This window comes from Dromaius novaehollandiae, chromosome 3, assembly GCF_036370855.1.
Source record: "Dromaius novaehollandiae isolate bDroNov1 chromosome 3, bDroNov1.hap1, whole genome shotgun sequence".
Lineage (NCBI taxonomy): Eukaryota > Metazoa > Chordata > Aves > Casuariiformes > Dromaiidae > Dromaius > Dromaius novaehollandiae.
Window position 1 is genome coordinate 68,272,654 of NC_088100.1, and position 14,208 is coordinate 68,286,861.

General features: G+C 37.2%; 1 protein-coding gene across 7 annotated transcripts in view; it reads right to left on the reverse strand.

Annotated features, from left to right (window-relative positions):
* ZDHHC14 (zinc finger DHHC-type palmitoyltransferase 14) overlaps positions 1-14,208 on the reverse strand; it is a 123,929-nt gene that overhangs the window by 55,675 nt on the left and 54,046 nt on the right. For 5 of the 7 annotated variants that reach the window (XR_010388398.1, XM_026122179.2, XM_064509105.1 and 2 more), the window contains exon 2: positions 6,353-6,525. Coding sequence is in view for 6 of the 7 variants with exons in the window: in XM_026122179.2 (XP_025977964.1) it covers positions 6,353-6,525 (173 nt within the window). In the remaining variant the exon portion in view is untranslated. The remainder of the gene's footprint in view (positions 1-6,352; positions 6,526-14,208) is intronic. The other 2 variants (XM_026122174.2, XM_026122177.2) reach the window with 1 other exon arrangement.

The following is a 14,208-nucleotide window of genomic DNA, read 5'->3' on the forward strand; positions in this document are numbered from 1 at the left end:
CTGCGTAATCTTAATTTGAACCCCTCAAAAATTTCTTTTGTATATAGTAATTCCTTTCATGATACTAGGGTTCTTGCTTTGTTTTTTTAACGCCTGCTATAACTTATCACCATCGCTTTCCAACCTGCACATCAAACCCAGCCTTGAAAAATTCTGCATAAACTCTTTAGTTTGACAAATACATGTATAAAACTATTAAAAGTACTGTGTTAGCTCAGACAGATGAACAAGTTACTGCAGATAACGAGTTACCACGGTTCTGTTCCATGGTAACAGTCTGTGCACGTGTTCTTTGCCAAGAGTAAGGGCAAAAATCCTCTGAATTAGCAGTTCTCTCAGTTCTCTCCCACTGATGAGTTGACACTTGCTGGTGGAAGGCATAACCAAGGAGCAAAGGCCTGTAAGTCAAAGCCCCTTCAGAAATGCCATAGACAGCTTTTCTAAGCAGTCAGGATTATACGTATATGTATGCTGCATTTTCAGGTTCAAGCACGTTACCAAAATTTTAAAAGTTTAATGTACTATGGTGACGATATACAGTTAAGATGATTTATTGTAGTTTTGCATCTGCATTAAGTTCAGACTTTTCAATAAACAGGAACCAACATTTTAATACTGAATTTCTGAAACTGTTAAAATTGCCAGGAATACAGGAATTAATTTAGGAATGGGTAGATGCCAGCCATCTAGGGTAGAGGAATGATAAGAAGCTCCTTCCTTCACTGCTCTCCAAAATAGGCAAAGTAATAAATCAAACATTTATGATTATCTGGGAAACAATTCTTGTCATATGTTTGAGGGAATTCCATAAATAGAAATCAGTGAAAGTATGTGAATATGTGAATAATGCCCAAAGGAAACAAAAGCTACCAATAGCTACAGACACTATCATAAAGAACCAAAATTAGAATCAAAACCCTTAAGAAATCGAAACCTCTAGGATTCTTCCAAGTGTGAATAATGTCAGTAGACGTTATGGAGCAATAGCAACTAGCTGTTTTATTTGTCTATATGATTGGAAAGCTAGGGTTTTCCTGTATAGTATCGGTATCTGAACAAAGTCATGGGTGTAACTACCACTTTCCTTCATTTGGAGCAGAGGAGGACAATAGCACTTCCAACAAGTGAAAGATTTTTTTTAAACAACCTGCAGTTACCTGCTTCTGTGTCAATGCCCTGATAACAAGAAGTGCATTGTTAAAATACTGCCTTCTGCCTTACCTGTCTAGGATTTTTATTATTCGAAGAGCATTTTATTCCTACTTTTGGATTTTTTTTGTATCTTTATATCCATTGGATTATGAAAATAACAGATCCAAGCCACTTTCTATGACAATTAGCAAGCATTCAAAATACTTCATCCTTCAAATGGGGCCAAGAACTCGCCCAAATAACATTTATAGGCTGTTTATATTTCTGCCATTCTATAAGAAAAGAGAATTAAATTGCACATCATGAAAACTCTAAAGTGACTATTACATCATGGCTATTTCAAAACCATGGATGCAATTGGATATTGCATGTTATTGCATGGATATGAGATGTGAAAAAGTGAAGAATTCATTTGCTGTGGTTAAGTGGGGGAAAATCCCCTAATAAACACTGGATTTAAAATACGATTTATAGAATGAATGAACAACATAATACATACATATCAATGCACCTGCTCACGCATTTCACTAAGCAGCTGGATACAGTGATGCAAAATATCTGTCACAGCAAGATAACTAAATCCTAATAGCTAGTTATACTCCAGTGACTCAGTTGCAATCTGTTTTAGCTCATCACCAACATTAGCATCTTTATATGTAACCACTAAAAAGATGCCTTTGCATTAGAAAGCACAGCTATTTTACATAAGAAGAATAGGCTGTACAGATTTTTGTTCGGAACAAAATTTTCCAACTGCACCATTATTATTATTATTGTTGGCATATAATCAGCCAGTAAATTTCAGCAGCACCTTCATTAACGGATTTTAATGTCATTTTTTGCCCAAAGAGCTTACAAAATTCAAAGACACAGACAGAGAAATGGAGAAAGATCTACAGAGATGACAGGGAATGCAGGACAGTACCTAGTTGGGGACTACTATTCTTTGCAGTTCATCCTACTCTCCCCACTGTTCTCTTCTCAAACACTGGCGGAAAAGCTTCTCATTGTTTGGGAAGATTTTGTTTCATTAATATTCAAACAGTTCAAGGAATTATGACAAGGATTTTTTGTAGTTGAAATATATACCACCACTGTATTGGCATAATTCAAAGCACCATACCTGTCTTTCTCTTCTAAACTGAGGATCACTTGTTTTCACACAGCAAACTTTTCACAGCAAGGGAAGCAATAACAAGGATATTCTTACTTTAACCAGAGCTAATGTAACTTCCCTCATCAAATGTCTTTTACTTCATATACAATAATGCTCCAGCTTTTTTCTTACAATGACCTCTCATTACAAGAGGAATAAATTACTCTCTCAATCATCAATGCTTGTCCAAGCACAGAGAAAACAAAACAAAGGCCCATGACTTGTTTGCAAATCCTAACATTAGCCAAGGAAATGATCATAGTCTCTACTACCAGTGACCCTTGGATTTAAAGAAATTTTCTCCACAAAATTCTACACTTTAAAGAGTTTTCAGATGCTATTACTACCTCAAAGTCAACCCACTCTCAATTTCTAATTTTGCTATATACATGCAGTCACTTGCAAGCTGTTTTAAATTTGTTAACATAACAGATGAAAGGCAGATGGTTGGTCAATAACCTCAGACACAGATGTCTTCCCTTCTCCTAGCTCCAATTCAAAACATGCATCAGCGGTGCTGACTTCCATACAGTGCCCTCCTGTGGTGCTCCAACCTTCACCTAATGAGAACATCTGATTAGGTACAGCAGTGTCCCACTCAAATGGCCAGCAAAGGGCCAGCTAACACAAAAGTGTTGCTTGTATGTCTAGGTGCATATGTAAGATGATGTATGTGTTGTTCAGTAGGAACAGAAGATGACTAAAGTGGTTTTTAAATTATCACCTAACAATTGCTAAGCTTTCATTTTTGGATTACCTTTAAATGTCAATTTGATAAAAAAACAGGAAGGTAAAATTTCACTGAGACATTCAACTTTTTTTCTTTTTTTACGTTTTAAAAACATTTGTTTGTTATTTAGAGCACAGCACTGCTTTCTTTCTGAAAGATCTTAAATAGCTTGTATCAGGTATAACAAACATCTACTTTCATTCTTTGGAAGCTCTTCAGATTCTGTTACTTATCAGGACAACAGAGACCAGGACGACTATCTATCTGCACATGAAGCCTAGTTGTGCTTCACCATTCTGGGACTCTTGAAGTTAAACAGCTGGCAGAAGCCAGATCGTGGCAAAGGGACACCTACAAAGTGTAGAGGTTTGACAGAAATCTATGTTCCTCAAACAAGCCTTAGGGAAGGTTATTCGATTAGAAAGACATTCTTATGCTTCCAAACATTTAATAATGATGTTTACGTTCCAATTATAAGGGTTTTTTTTTTTAATCTCATTACTGCAAACTACTACTGAAACAGATAAAGAATGCCCACTGATCCCCAAATATTGCATTAATAAAACTGAAGCAAAATAACATTTTAAAAACACACAGAACTAGCATAGTCACATCGATAACAGCAATCTTTTCAGGAAGCTGAATACATAGGAAGCTCAGTTTCAAAATGGGTCTTTCTGGAAAACCCTATATTTTAAACAACTGCTTATGTACAAATTAAAACACCATTTCATGATATAAAAAGACATTCATTTCTCAGCAACACTCTAAGGAGCAACACTCATACCTGCCTGAATTCCATCCTCCTCCCACAAGTTCCTACACACTGAGTAACTTTTGGGGGAAGAGGTGAGGGGAAGAGGGGAAAGGAGAAAAATTATAGTTTTCTGAGCTTTCCTAAATAGTTCTCAGACATTTTTTCCCCCCTCACTCTCCATCCTTTCCTTTCCAACAAATATAATACCATTACCCATCCTAGCAACGTACACACTTGCATGCAGCACATTACTCAGTATTGGATTTTGAAAAAATGTTTTAAAGGCAGCACTAGCAAAGCTAAAAAATAAACTCTAAAATCAGTCTTACTAAGAAATCTTTCCTTAGTTTCCCCAGCAACATAAATTTGAACTTTGGCATTTGTTTTTCACATATCTGGATTCTGTGAATATTAGGAATTCCTTCTATTCTACACAAAAAAGGACTGGAATTACTGTGTTTGAAGAGAATTCTAATTCGTCAGTATTAACACATTCCATGTCCATTTTTAATGTTTTTTGGACTGTAGCGAGAATGCAGCTTCAAAATGTTCCTCCATTTCTGATTTTATTTATTTATGACATGTAAGAATAGGTTGACTGAAGTTTGCCTTTTTAAAATATCCAGAATGCCATATCCAAAAGTGATCAAACAGAAGAAATTCACAGGAATCTAAATTCATTCATTTGGGGCTGAGATATTTGAGTCATCTAGGATTTATCAGTTTTCTTGCCTGTATACCATGTGCGGTATGGTCCTTGCCCAAAGCAAAGTCATGATTGGCTAAACATAACCTCCTTTCCACCGTGGAAATGAGAGCTCACTTCTGACTCTGCACAATTAGTCCAAGCAATGAACAAAACCAATAGAACAAATAAAAACACTGAATTCTGAATGCTAGCAGAATGTACTGTTTTTATAAAGCTATACCAGCTCTATAAAAATTGACAAATTATACATCCCAGAATTCGCACATCCATGGGAAAGAATTTTCCTCTCACAAAGTTCAACAAACAGAGCTGCTAGATGACCATATAGTTTCAAAAGCCTCAAACCTACACAAAGAGTATATGGAATAAGTAAAAATAGCTTTTGCATCTAGAACATTGCAGATGCATTGACTCCACTTCAGAACCTATATCCAGTTGCTAACTGAGGTACACAAAATATAGATTATTACATAGACAGTTTTTCATCTTATGCTGTAATGTAACATAACAGCTGTGGTTAGGACCTTCCAAAACCGCTGAAAGAAAATTATCTCAGTGTAGTGACGACCAATGAATTCATCTGTGTATTTTGAAGTCCTACTTCTTAAAACATCTATGCTAAAGATAACATGTCTTTCCAAAAAGTAAAATCATTCTTTCTCCTCCAACTGGAACTATTCTGAAACTGAGCCCTGCAGACAAAAATTTTTAATCACTGTGAAACCATGAGATTCAAACAACCACTGGAGTATGTAAGCTGTTAAAAGTGAACGTTATCAAAAAACGTGCTGTAAAGACATTTAGTTCAGAGAACCAAATGAAACCTAGTCTGAAGTAAATCCTTCAAATTCACACAGGGCAGATGTGGGGAACTCTGCACCAACAGCTTTAGCCAACTCATTTGCTCCTACTGCATCAAATTAATTGTTACAGTAGACAAAGTCTAAGATTCTACAATAGTATCAAAAGAAGCATCAAGAATCCCACAGGTACTTCTGCTCTGCTTGGATACACTTGGTATCTATCTTTTCAGTTACATGGGTAAGGGCTCCTCTGAAGTGACTTCTGAACATGTGATTTCCAACGACTGTCAAATCAAAGTACATATATAGTAGATCATAGTAAACTTTAGTAGCTTATTGAAAAATAAACAGAAACACAGTTTACTCTGTGTTAGCTCTGCAAACTCACCCTGTGTTTTCTTACCCAGGTAGCATATTTTTATAGCTACTTAGCACATTTGTAGCTATAGAGATTCCAAAATTTGAATTTAGTTAACAATTCTCCTGATAAGCAAAAGGCAGGTGAAAATCTAATTCACTGCTGTAATTGTGCTGCCTTTGCACAAGTGAAAAATGGTAGCATTCTGTTACCATGACTGAAGCACAACAGTCACAAGACTGCATCAACTTACAAGACTGTATACTAACACAGAGACTTATCCGACCTTGTGGGAATACAAGTAACAATGTAATTAAATTCAGTCAAACTCTGATGGTACATTACTTTTAAAAGATGCACAATTTCAGAATCTTTGCAGTATCAGCTTTCTTGCCAAAAACACTTTAGAAAGTACTCTCTTGTGCACTAAAGACTTCTACCATACTTGCAGAAAAGTATTTGCAGTAATAACTCTCACTCTCCGGGGCCAGCATTTTATTTACTGTCTTTCTGAGTGAAGAACTGATCGACAGTCTTTCCACAGGAATCAGTGTAATGTCATCAGACATTACAATTCCAGAACAATCGCTGTGGCAAAATAGGACTAACTCTTCCCACGAGCAGAGCAGCACACTGCCTTCACAAAGTACATAACACCCTCGGGAGGAAAGTGAAGAGACAACAGACCTTCAGTGTTACCTATTTGTCTCTCTAGATCTGCTGCTTCATCTGGTGTTGCGCGTGGGAGGACACCAGGATCACTGAAACTAGTACGCAGCAGGGTCCCCATCACGAAAAAGAAAAGAATCCCACCAATTGCAGGAATAGCAGGTGTAATCTTCTCCGACAAGTATGGGCAACTGGAAAAGAAAAAAAATGAAACAATATCAATAACAAATACTGCAACTTGTTCTCAAAAATATTTACCATTATAAATGCATATCAAGAAATCAGTTTCTCTTATGGATACATTCTTTGTGTTGGACTATTTCTCTCAACTTTATTGAAGCTGAAATTTGTGTTTATGCATTCATGACACTTCTTCTGACATTTCTCATGATTTGTTTAGTACAATAAAAGTCCAAATAGCATAGCAACAATCTCACTAATACCTGTAACACTCTAAGTTAAGTAAGAAAATTTTTTTATTACAGAATATTATGAGTTCATATATTGGTTCATCTAGTGCTTACTTACATAAGGTAATTGGGGGGAAAGGGAACTAACCTGAAGATATTCAGCAATAAAAAGTAAAAGCAGATAACATGATGAAATAATCCATGGTGAAAAATGTAATTAGGTCTATAAAACGAATTGATAGCCCACCAAAAAGAGGATGCTCGAGAACTTACACCCGTGACACATTCATCTTAACAGCCTTGACATATATCAGTATTACAACACCAGTGGATGGTGTTGCAAAGCCTTTTGATTCTCCTTCTTAATCCATTTCTTGTAACTTGGTAAGCTTGTTTAGTCATTTACAGAATAAGATGAGTGCAATGACAGTGCAACCCATATGGAAACGAATAATCCAGCCGGTCTAGGGCAAAGCCAACAGCCCTTTACCACCACAGAAGAAAGGCTCTATGGCTACCAGATTTGCAATACAATTACAGGGCTACAAGATTATATAGCAACCTTAGCAATTTTCTCTTCAGTCCACATATAATAAAATCAGCATGGACAGAAGCACTGGAATCTAAACAATGAACAAACATAAACATCTCTTAATCATTATGGTTGTGTTGAAAGAGAGCACATGAACACTCAGACAATACACAGTACACCACCTTTGGTTAATCTGAGTCATACAGTAAGCACTACAGGACCATTTTAGAAAATGCACAAACTTTCCATAGGCTCTTATACCGAGCAGAGAAGGCAAAATGCACAGACTGCTTCATATGTTTCTGACATCTGCATGACAAGTCACAACGTGAGCCTAAAAACAACAACAAAAAGTTCTAGGCCTTAGCGCTCCATATAAAGTTTCCAGGTATCAATCAAGTTTAATTAACTTTGTCTTCCATGTTTTTGCTGACTACCTTAACAGACGGTTTGGACGCACGAGCTCTGGCACTGCACATTAACCTCCCTGGAACGTGAACTCTGAGCAAGTGGTGACAACAGCGTCAACTTCATTGGTGGTCACTTGGGCGGGCAGCACGGGAAGAGAATGGAAACGCTCATCTTATCAGCTACCACGTACCAAGCGTTTATCATACTGCATAATCCTGTTAAATATACTGAATACGGTGGGTTTAACAGATGCAGTGAATCCAGACACATTACATGGCACATCATGCCACCACTATGAATGGAATGAATCTTTCACCCTACATGAATGTGATATTCCAGGTGAAACAACTTATGAAAGGTTAAAAAGAACACTAGGTAAAAGAAGGGGGGGTATATTGTTGTTTAGTATAAAAAATAGGCTGTTTAAATACTTGGAAACATACTTCAAAACACACACTTCCAGAAATTCACTTCCAAGACCCAGATCCAGAAAATCAGTGCCAACTGAAGGAATCAGGCAGCAAGACACTTCATAGATACAGGCCTTATTCCCTGAATGTCAGAGAAACCAGACAGAACAAACAACCAAACAGAAGCTTTCATACCACATAAACGTCCTATTGCTCAATTTATTGCTTGCCACAAAGGATTATTAAAATCGAAACCACTGTAATAGGCTCAGACAAGAGTACAAATATGCTGCAGGAACATATTTTTAAAAGGATTAGCGGGAACACGTACATTAATGAACACTAAATATAGCACAGTGCTGTCATTCTTCTGTTGCATTATTGATGTCACATACCAAAGAAACTGCAATTGCGATGAGGTCTGTTGACCCAACAGGAGCCGTGGGTGGGTGAGAGGTACCCTGAGATAATCTTAGGGTGGCGCAGTGGGCGCAATACAATTTAGGCAGGTGCTAGTGCACACCCAGCAATGCTCCCCAACTACACGCTCAAATCTAGACTCCTCGGTGGATACTCAGAGAACAGAAACTGAAGGGCCATAGCAAGAATAACTTCATTCGAATTTTAAAAGAATAAATTCCTATGCTTTCCTAAGAAAGCTTTTCACTGCAGGAAAGTGATGACTTCATCACAGCAAAAAAGCCATGAAAAACACCTCCCTATCTATGCCTTGCTGAACAACAGTCCATCTGCAGTGAAAAACACCCCCAAAGCCCTGTGCGCTCTTAACCACATGCAAGTGTAAGGTAATCCGTTTTGCTCCAAGGTGTTTGCAGGGCATAGCAACTCATATTTTATCAGCTTTGATTCGGAAGTATTTCAGCAGTTTATGCCTGTAGAAAAGACTGAAGATATAATCATGAGCAATAATACTGCAACCGATGCGCCACCAATTCAGAAATTATTTCAACTTGCGAATCTAGTCCTTGCAGAGATTCAGATAATAAACCTAGGCAGAACCATTCAATCCAGTCTGACTTACGAAACAACAGGCCACATAATATTACACGGGCCTGCAAAGAACCTAGTAATTTCTATCTTTCAGAAAGGCTGAGCAATTTTTCAAATTCATGTCAATTAGATTTGAAAAGAACAGAAAGTGTCTATACAGTTGATTTTCTACATTTGACAGCACGCTGTGGAATTTTTTTCATGAACTAGAATGAAGACAGATAACGACAGATCATATACAGGTCTGTGAGGAAAAGCTCATATGAACTTCCTGCCCTAGGCTTTGGAAGGGGAAGAAAAGCACAGCTAAATATGCTCCATTTGATTATCCACAGTTTTTTTCACAGGCCTATTTAGAAAAGCAGGGAAAAATCTTAATACCCCCAGAGTTATTAAAAAAATCAAGTAAAAATATGACTTCTTATTAAAAATCTGAACTCAAAATTGTCAATATATCTGTAAAAATATATTTGCCTATTTATATAATTTCTATACTTATATAACACATGCATTTGTACTGCTACCTTAAGTCCAATGTTATTTCAAAAAAATTAGTTTATTGTTATTACTTCTAGAATGCTCAAACACTGTACACAAAAAAGGTTTTTCCTAACAGTTGCTCAGATTTCTTAATTAAATTTGCTTCAATTCAGTTTGCATCCCATCAGGCATTAACTTTCCTCAAACATTACAAAAAAAATTATTTTCTGGATGGTATTTTCAGCAGGGTTTTAAAGTAAATATTAGCAAATAGCTCCCGGCAGCAAATTTCAGAAATTTAAATACAGCTACTCCCCTACCAGAAAACTGATTGCAATATGATAAAGCAGCATGGAAACCCAAAACAAAGCTTTGTCTTACACATATCTGCACAGCAAGTAGGGACAGAACTTTTTAAACCATCACATTGGTAGTTACCAGAAGTGAACGAGCATCCTCAGTTTACATCTTAGACATAGGTAATTAATGACAGTTGTTTACATCAGTAGCGATAGCACAGAACAAGCACTCACTATCCCTGAAAACCTGTTTTTGAGAAGTATTATTGGACCAAACATTTTTACAGATGAAATAGCATCTTCAAAGAACAATGTCTGGATTTGCACATAGCAACCAGCAACACACCCTGAAGATTAAATTTAAATAGACAGGCTGTATACAAATCAGCCTGCTTTTTGCTTTGCTTCTCATCTCCCTTTTTGAAGCATCATGTGAAAGTCTATATGAGTGTAGGAGGGAAATGAATCTGCTGGAAGACTAGTCTGTCACAGCTAGACAAGAATAAAAAACATGCTGGCATTTAAGAGATAATTATCAAGTATCATCCCCCTGAACTAAGGATGCAGAAGAACAAAAGTAATTCGTACCACCCAGCAGCACCCTTAAGTGCATAACCGTGCTCCCCATGGCTACCAAGAAAAGCAGAAAAATAGACATGTAGTAACTGCATTTGAAGAGAGCACATAGCAAGAAGCCTACAACCTTCAACCTCTTTTACTAGAAATTAGAAGAAAAAGAAGCCTTCTTTCGAGCTTTGCTGGAAAGATGAAGGCTTTTCTAAACAGGTATCACTGACAGTTGTCATTCACTGATGGGGGATACGGAATGACAGTTCATTTTCCTACATCATCAGTTTAACTTCTGTTTCCTCAGGTACTGCTTACCAGTAGTCACGGGTGCGAAGGTGCCATCCAGTGCTAAGAGAAAAAGACTCGCACTGGGATTCCTGGGTTCTGTTCCACACTTTACAAGCTAACACCTGAGTGGGAGCATGCTGCTTTCCTCGGATTAACCCTCTGGCTCACTGCTTGGCCTTCCGCTCTTATTTATGGCTCCTCTCACCTTCCCCTTCTTTTCACTTCCAGCTCATCATTGCCCCAGGCACTCAGTCCCAAACTACTAACTTGTGCCAACACAAATCTTTGTCAGGTTCTTTTGTGAGTCAATTTAGTATACTAAAATTTAAGAAAATTATACCATTGAGTTCTCTTTCTGCCTCTTTAATAAGTCAAATATGTTCCTGGAAAGGTCTCAAGAGCAGAAGGCAAGAGACAGGATGGAGGAAAGAGGCTTCCATTTCAGCAGCAGTAAGCTTTTCATTCAAGCCACTACCTCTTGTGAAACCACATTATAGTCTTGATCATATCCAGCTTTAAAATCGGCAACCAGATACCCACAAAGACACATCAAAGGCAAATCAAAACTCTGGACTAAAAGTACAAAAATAGCTCATAATACACTTTTTAATGAAAAGTTACCAGCATAAAGTAGCCAAAGATGTACATGTAGACTACAACATAAAAGGGACAGTGGGAGATGTGAGGATGGGCAAAACATGAGAGCACAGCAGGATCTTGAGGGTTACCCACAGAAAAAAAAATACAGGCAGATAAACCTGACAAAGAGAATGATCAGAGTGAAATAATTCCACTGTTGTAGGGCTTGGGGGGTTTTTTGGTTTGTTTTCCACCAAAATCTCAAATACACAACACTATGTTTCATACAGCTATTAGGAAAAGTGTCGGCAAAGTATAATGAGGTGTAAGAACAGAGCAGCACACTTAAGGATGGTATCATGGATTCTCAGAGATAACGTAGGCTTCAACCTGTTTCTGGAGACTTCGGATGTACTGCAGCTATGACATTAAAACAGTGTTTTGCCACTTTCAGAATCACAAGATGCACTGCACAATTTTTCCACTGGACATCTATAGCTACAGCAGAAAAAGATGACACAGAAAAGAGCACACAGCTACTGTTAAGAGTAGGAGAAAAGTAACATCAAAGAGTGCAACTCCAACATGTTACGAAAACAAGGAACCAAAGAGTCCATCTATAGCAAAAGGCCATGTATGAAACAGCTGGATGATATTATACAGAAGTTTTGCACCTGCGCTGTGAAGGCTGCATCTACACTGGCAGACCAGCTTCCACTGGGTGTTGGGAAGCTCATCTTTCCTCTCTCAATCTCTCCTTCTCTCCTCTGCCCTCCCAGTTTAATCTGTGCAACAAGAACAGCTTGTTTTATCACAGAAATTTTATTTCGGTATGGACATTGCTGTTAAGAGGCAAGATACTAAAAAGCAGTAAAGTCAAGCAGAATGTATCAGTTCTTCGGTCAGCATTTCTGGGATGCTCGCACGTTTCCAACAACCCCCTCAACCCTGAAAAACAACCCTCACAACCCTACAACTACCTGATTGAGAGGACCTTATTTTAAAGTGAACGTTAAGAAACTCTTAAGGAAGGTCAGACACACGAATGAGTTACAATGGGAAACAAGTTACTGCGCGTCAACTGATTTATGGTTAACTCTTCACAAGCATGTTGTTGGCACACAGAAAATGTGAGGTAATTTGACTGTAGGTTAGGTCCCAAAATAACATTACATAAAATGCCCAACAAGATTATCTAGAGAAGGTCTGCATTAATTTCCTACAACTGCACGATTTTTTTGTACAGTCTTTAAAATTCCTATTTGAATTTTCAAAAGACATTAAGGAAACCACAGCCCAATTCCAATGGGCTTTGAAATTTCCCTTAAAAATGGCTTCAGGCATTTCATTATTCTTTGTGTTTTAAAATATTTCACAATATCCTACATTCCCTCATTTCAGAATAGCCAATCAGTTTTGAGAACTTACTAATTCGATAAAATACAAGATAAAAATCACTCTTCTGATACCTATTGCTTTTCAAATCTAAAAAGTTTGGAATGCTGCAAACATGTAAAGACTATGGAAAACACAACAGCTAAGAAAAAAAGAAACAGAATGACAGTAGGAAGGGGAGGAGTAGGGAGAATCTTATCTGTCTTTCACAATCAGTTTAATAACCTAACGTATTGCACACTAATCATAAAAGTAGATTTATTGAATGGTTTCAGAGAAACATTTAAACTTGTTTGAATACTATACCTGTTCATACCATGCTCAAAGATGTTGGTTATATCTTTGCTTTTCTGTATTTGTTATATTGCCTGGGGGAAACTCCACTTAATTTTAACTCTAATTAAAAATCATTTGGAACTGGGAACACATACAGAATAATAGTATGCTATATTGTGCATGTGTTGCATCTTCTACCAGCATTTAAAAATCATTATATAAAACAAAGTAGATTAATATGACGAAATCGCAAAGACTGGAGAACAACGTGATCTTTAAATCTAATGAATTAACTACAACAGAAGTTCTCTCAAATCTAGTACCGAATAAAGTTAGCTAAATGCTATTCTGAACAGCAACTGTTCAACAACCAGTCTTCAAAATTTCATGTGAACATCTGGCACAGTTTGGTCTTCAATGCTGATATCAAAACATACAAGCAATTACTAAGAGTGAAAGACTTCGGGGACACTTCTCTTCCTTTTGCTCAAGCCAGTAAGTGTTCAATGAAACTCCTAGCAGCACTGGCTCAATGTAATTATAGTGCACTACCCTGAAATCAGATCTACACTCGGTTGGATTTGGATGCAGGAGTTTAGACAAAGCTAAGGAAGTAGTGTTGATTATGCCATTGTATAAGATAACCACAAACTCCTACATGTAGAAGTCTTTCAGGTTTACTGTAAAAGATATGCAACAATCAAAATAAGAGCTTCGCATGACCTCCCAATTTTTATTGCTACATAATGCACAAAATGCTTCACAAAATGCAAAAAGAGCCTGTCTGCAAAACAGAGAGGGTCATTAGTCACTCTTTGTAGGAGCTACAAATTTTTCCTTTATTATACAAAGGAGGAGCTTCTTTGTTTTGCAGAACACAGCTAAAATTTCTAAAACATTGACTGTACCCACCGTTGGCAAGAAATTTCACAGTGAGGTAACAGGCAAACGAGAAATATTTAACTCCTAACGTATCATGAGCCTAAGTCTTATCAAATAATCCATTCCTTTATGGAAAGCCAAAGGAAATATGACATACTTTTGAAAAACAAAAGCTCAGGAAAAAAGTTACCATGTGGCAAACACAAGGCTTTTTAATGCAGCTTCTGTTCACTAAGTAGTTATTTGCTTAAGAAGCTAAAAATATATTTGTGCTTTAATTCACTGTCTTTGTATACGGTGAAAGGCTTCCACAGTAAAAGACTACCAACCA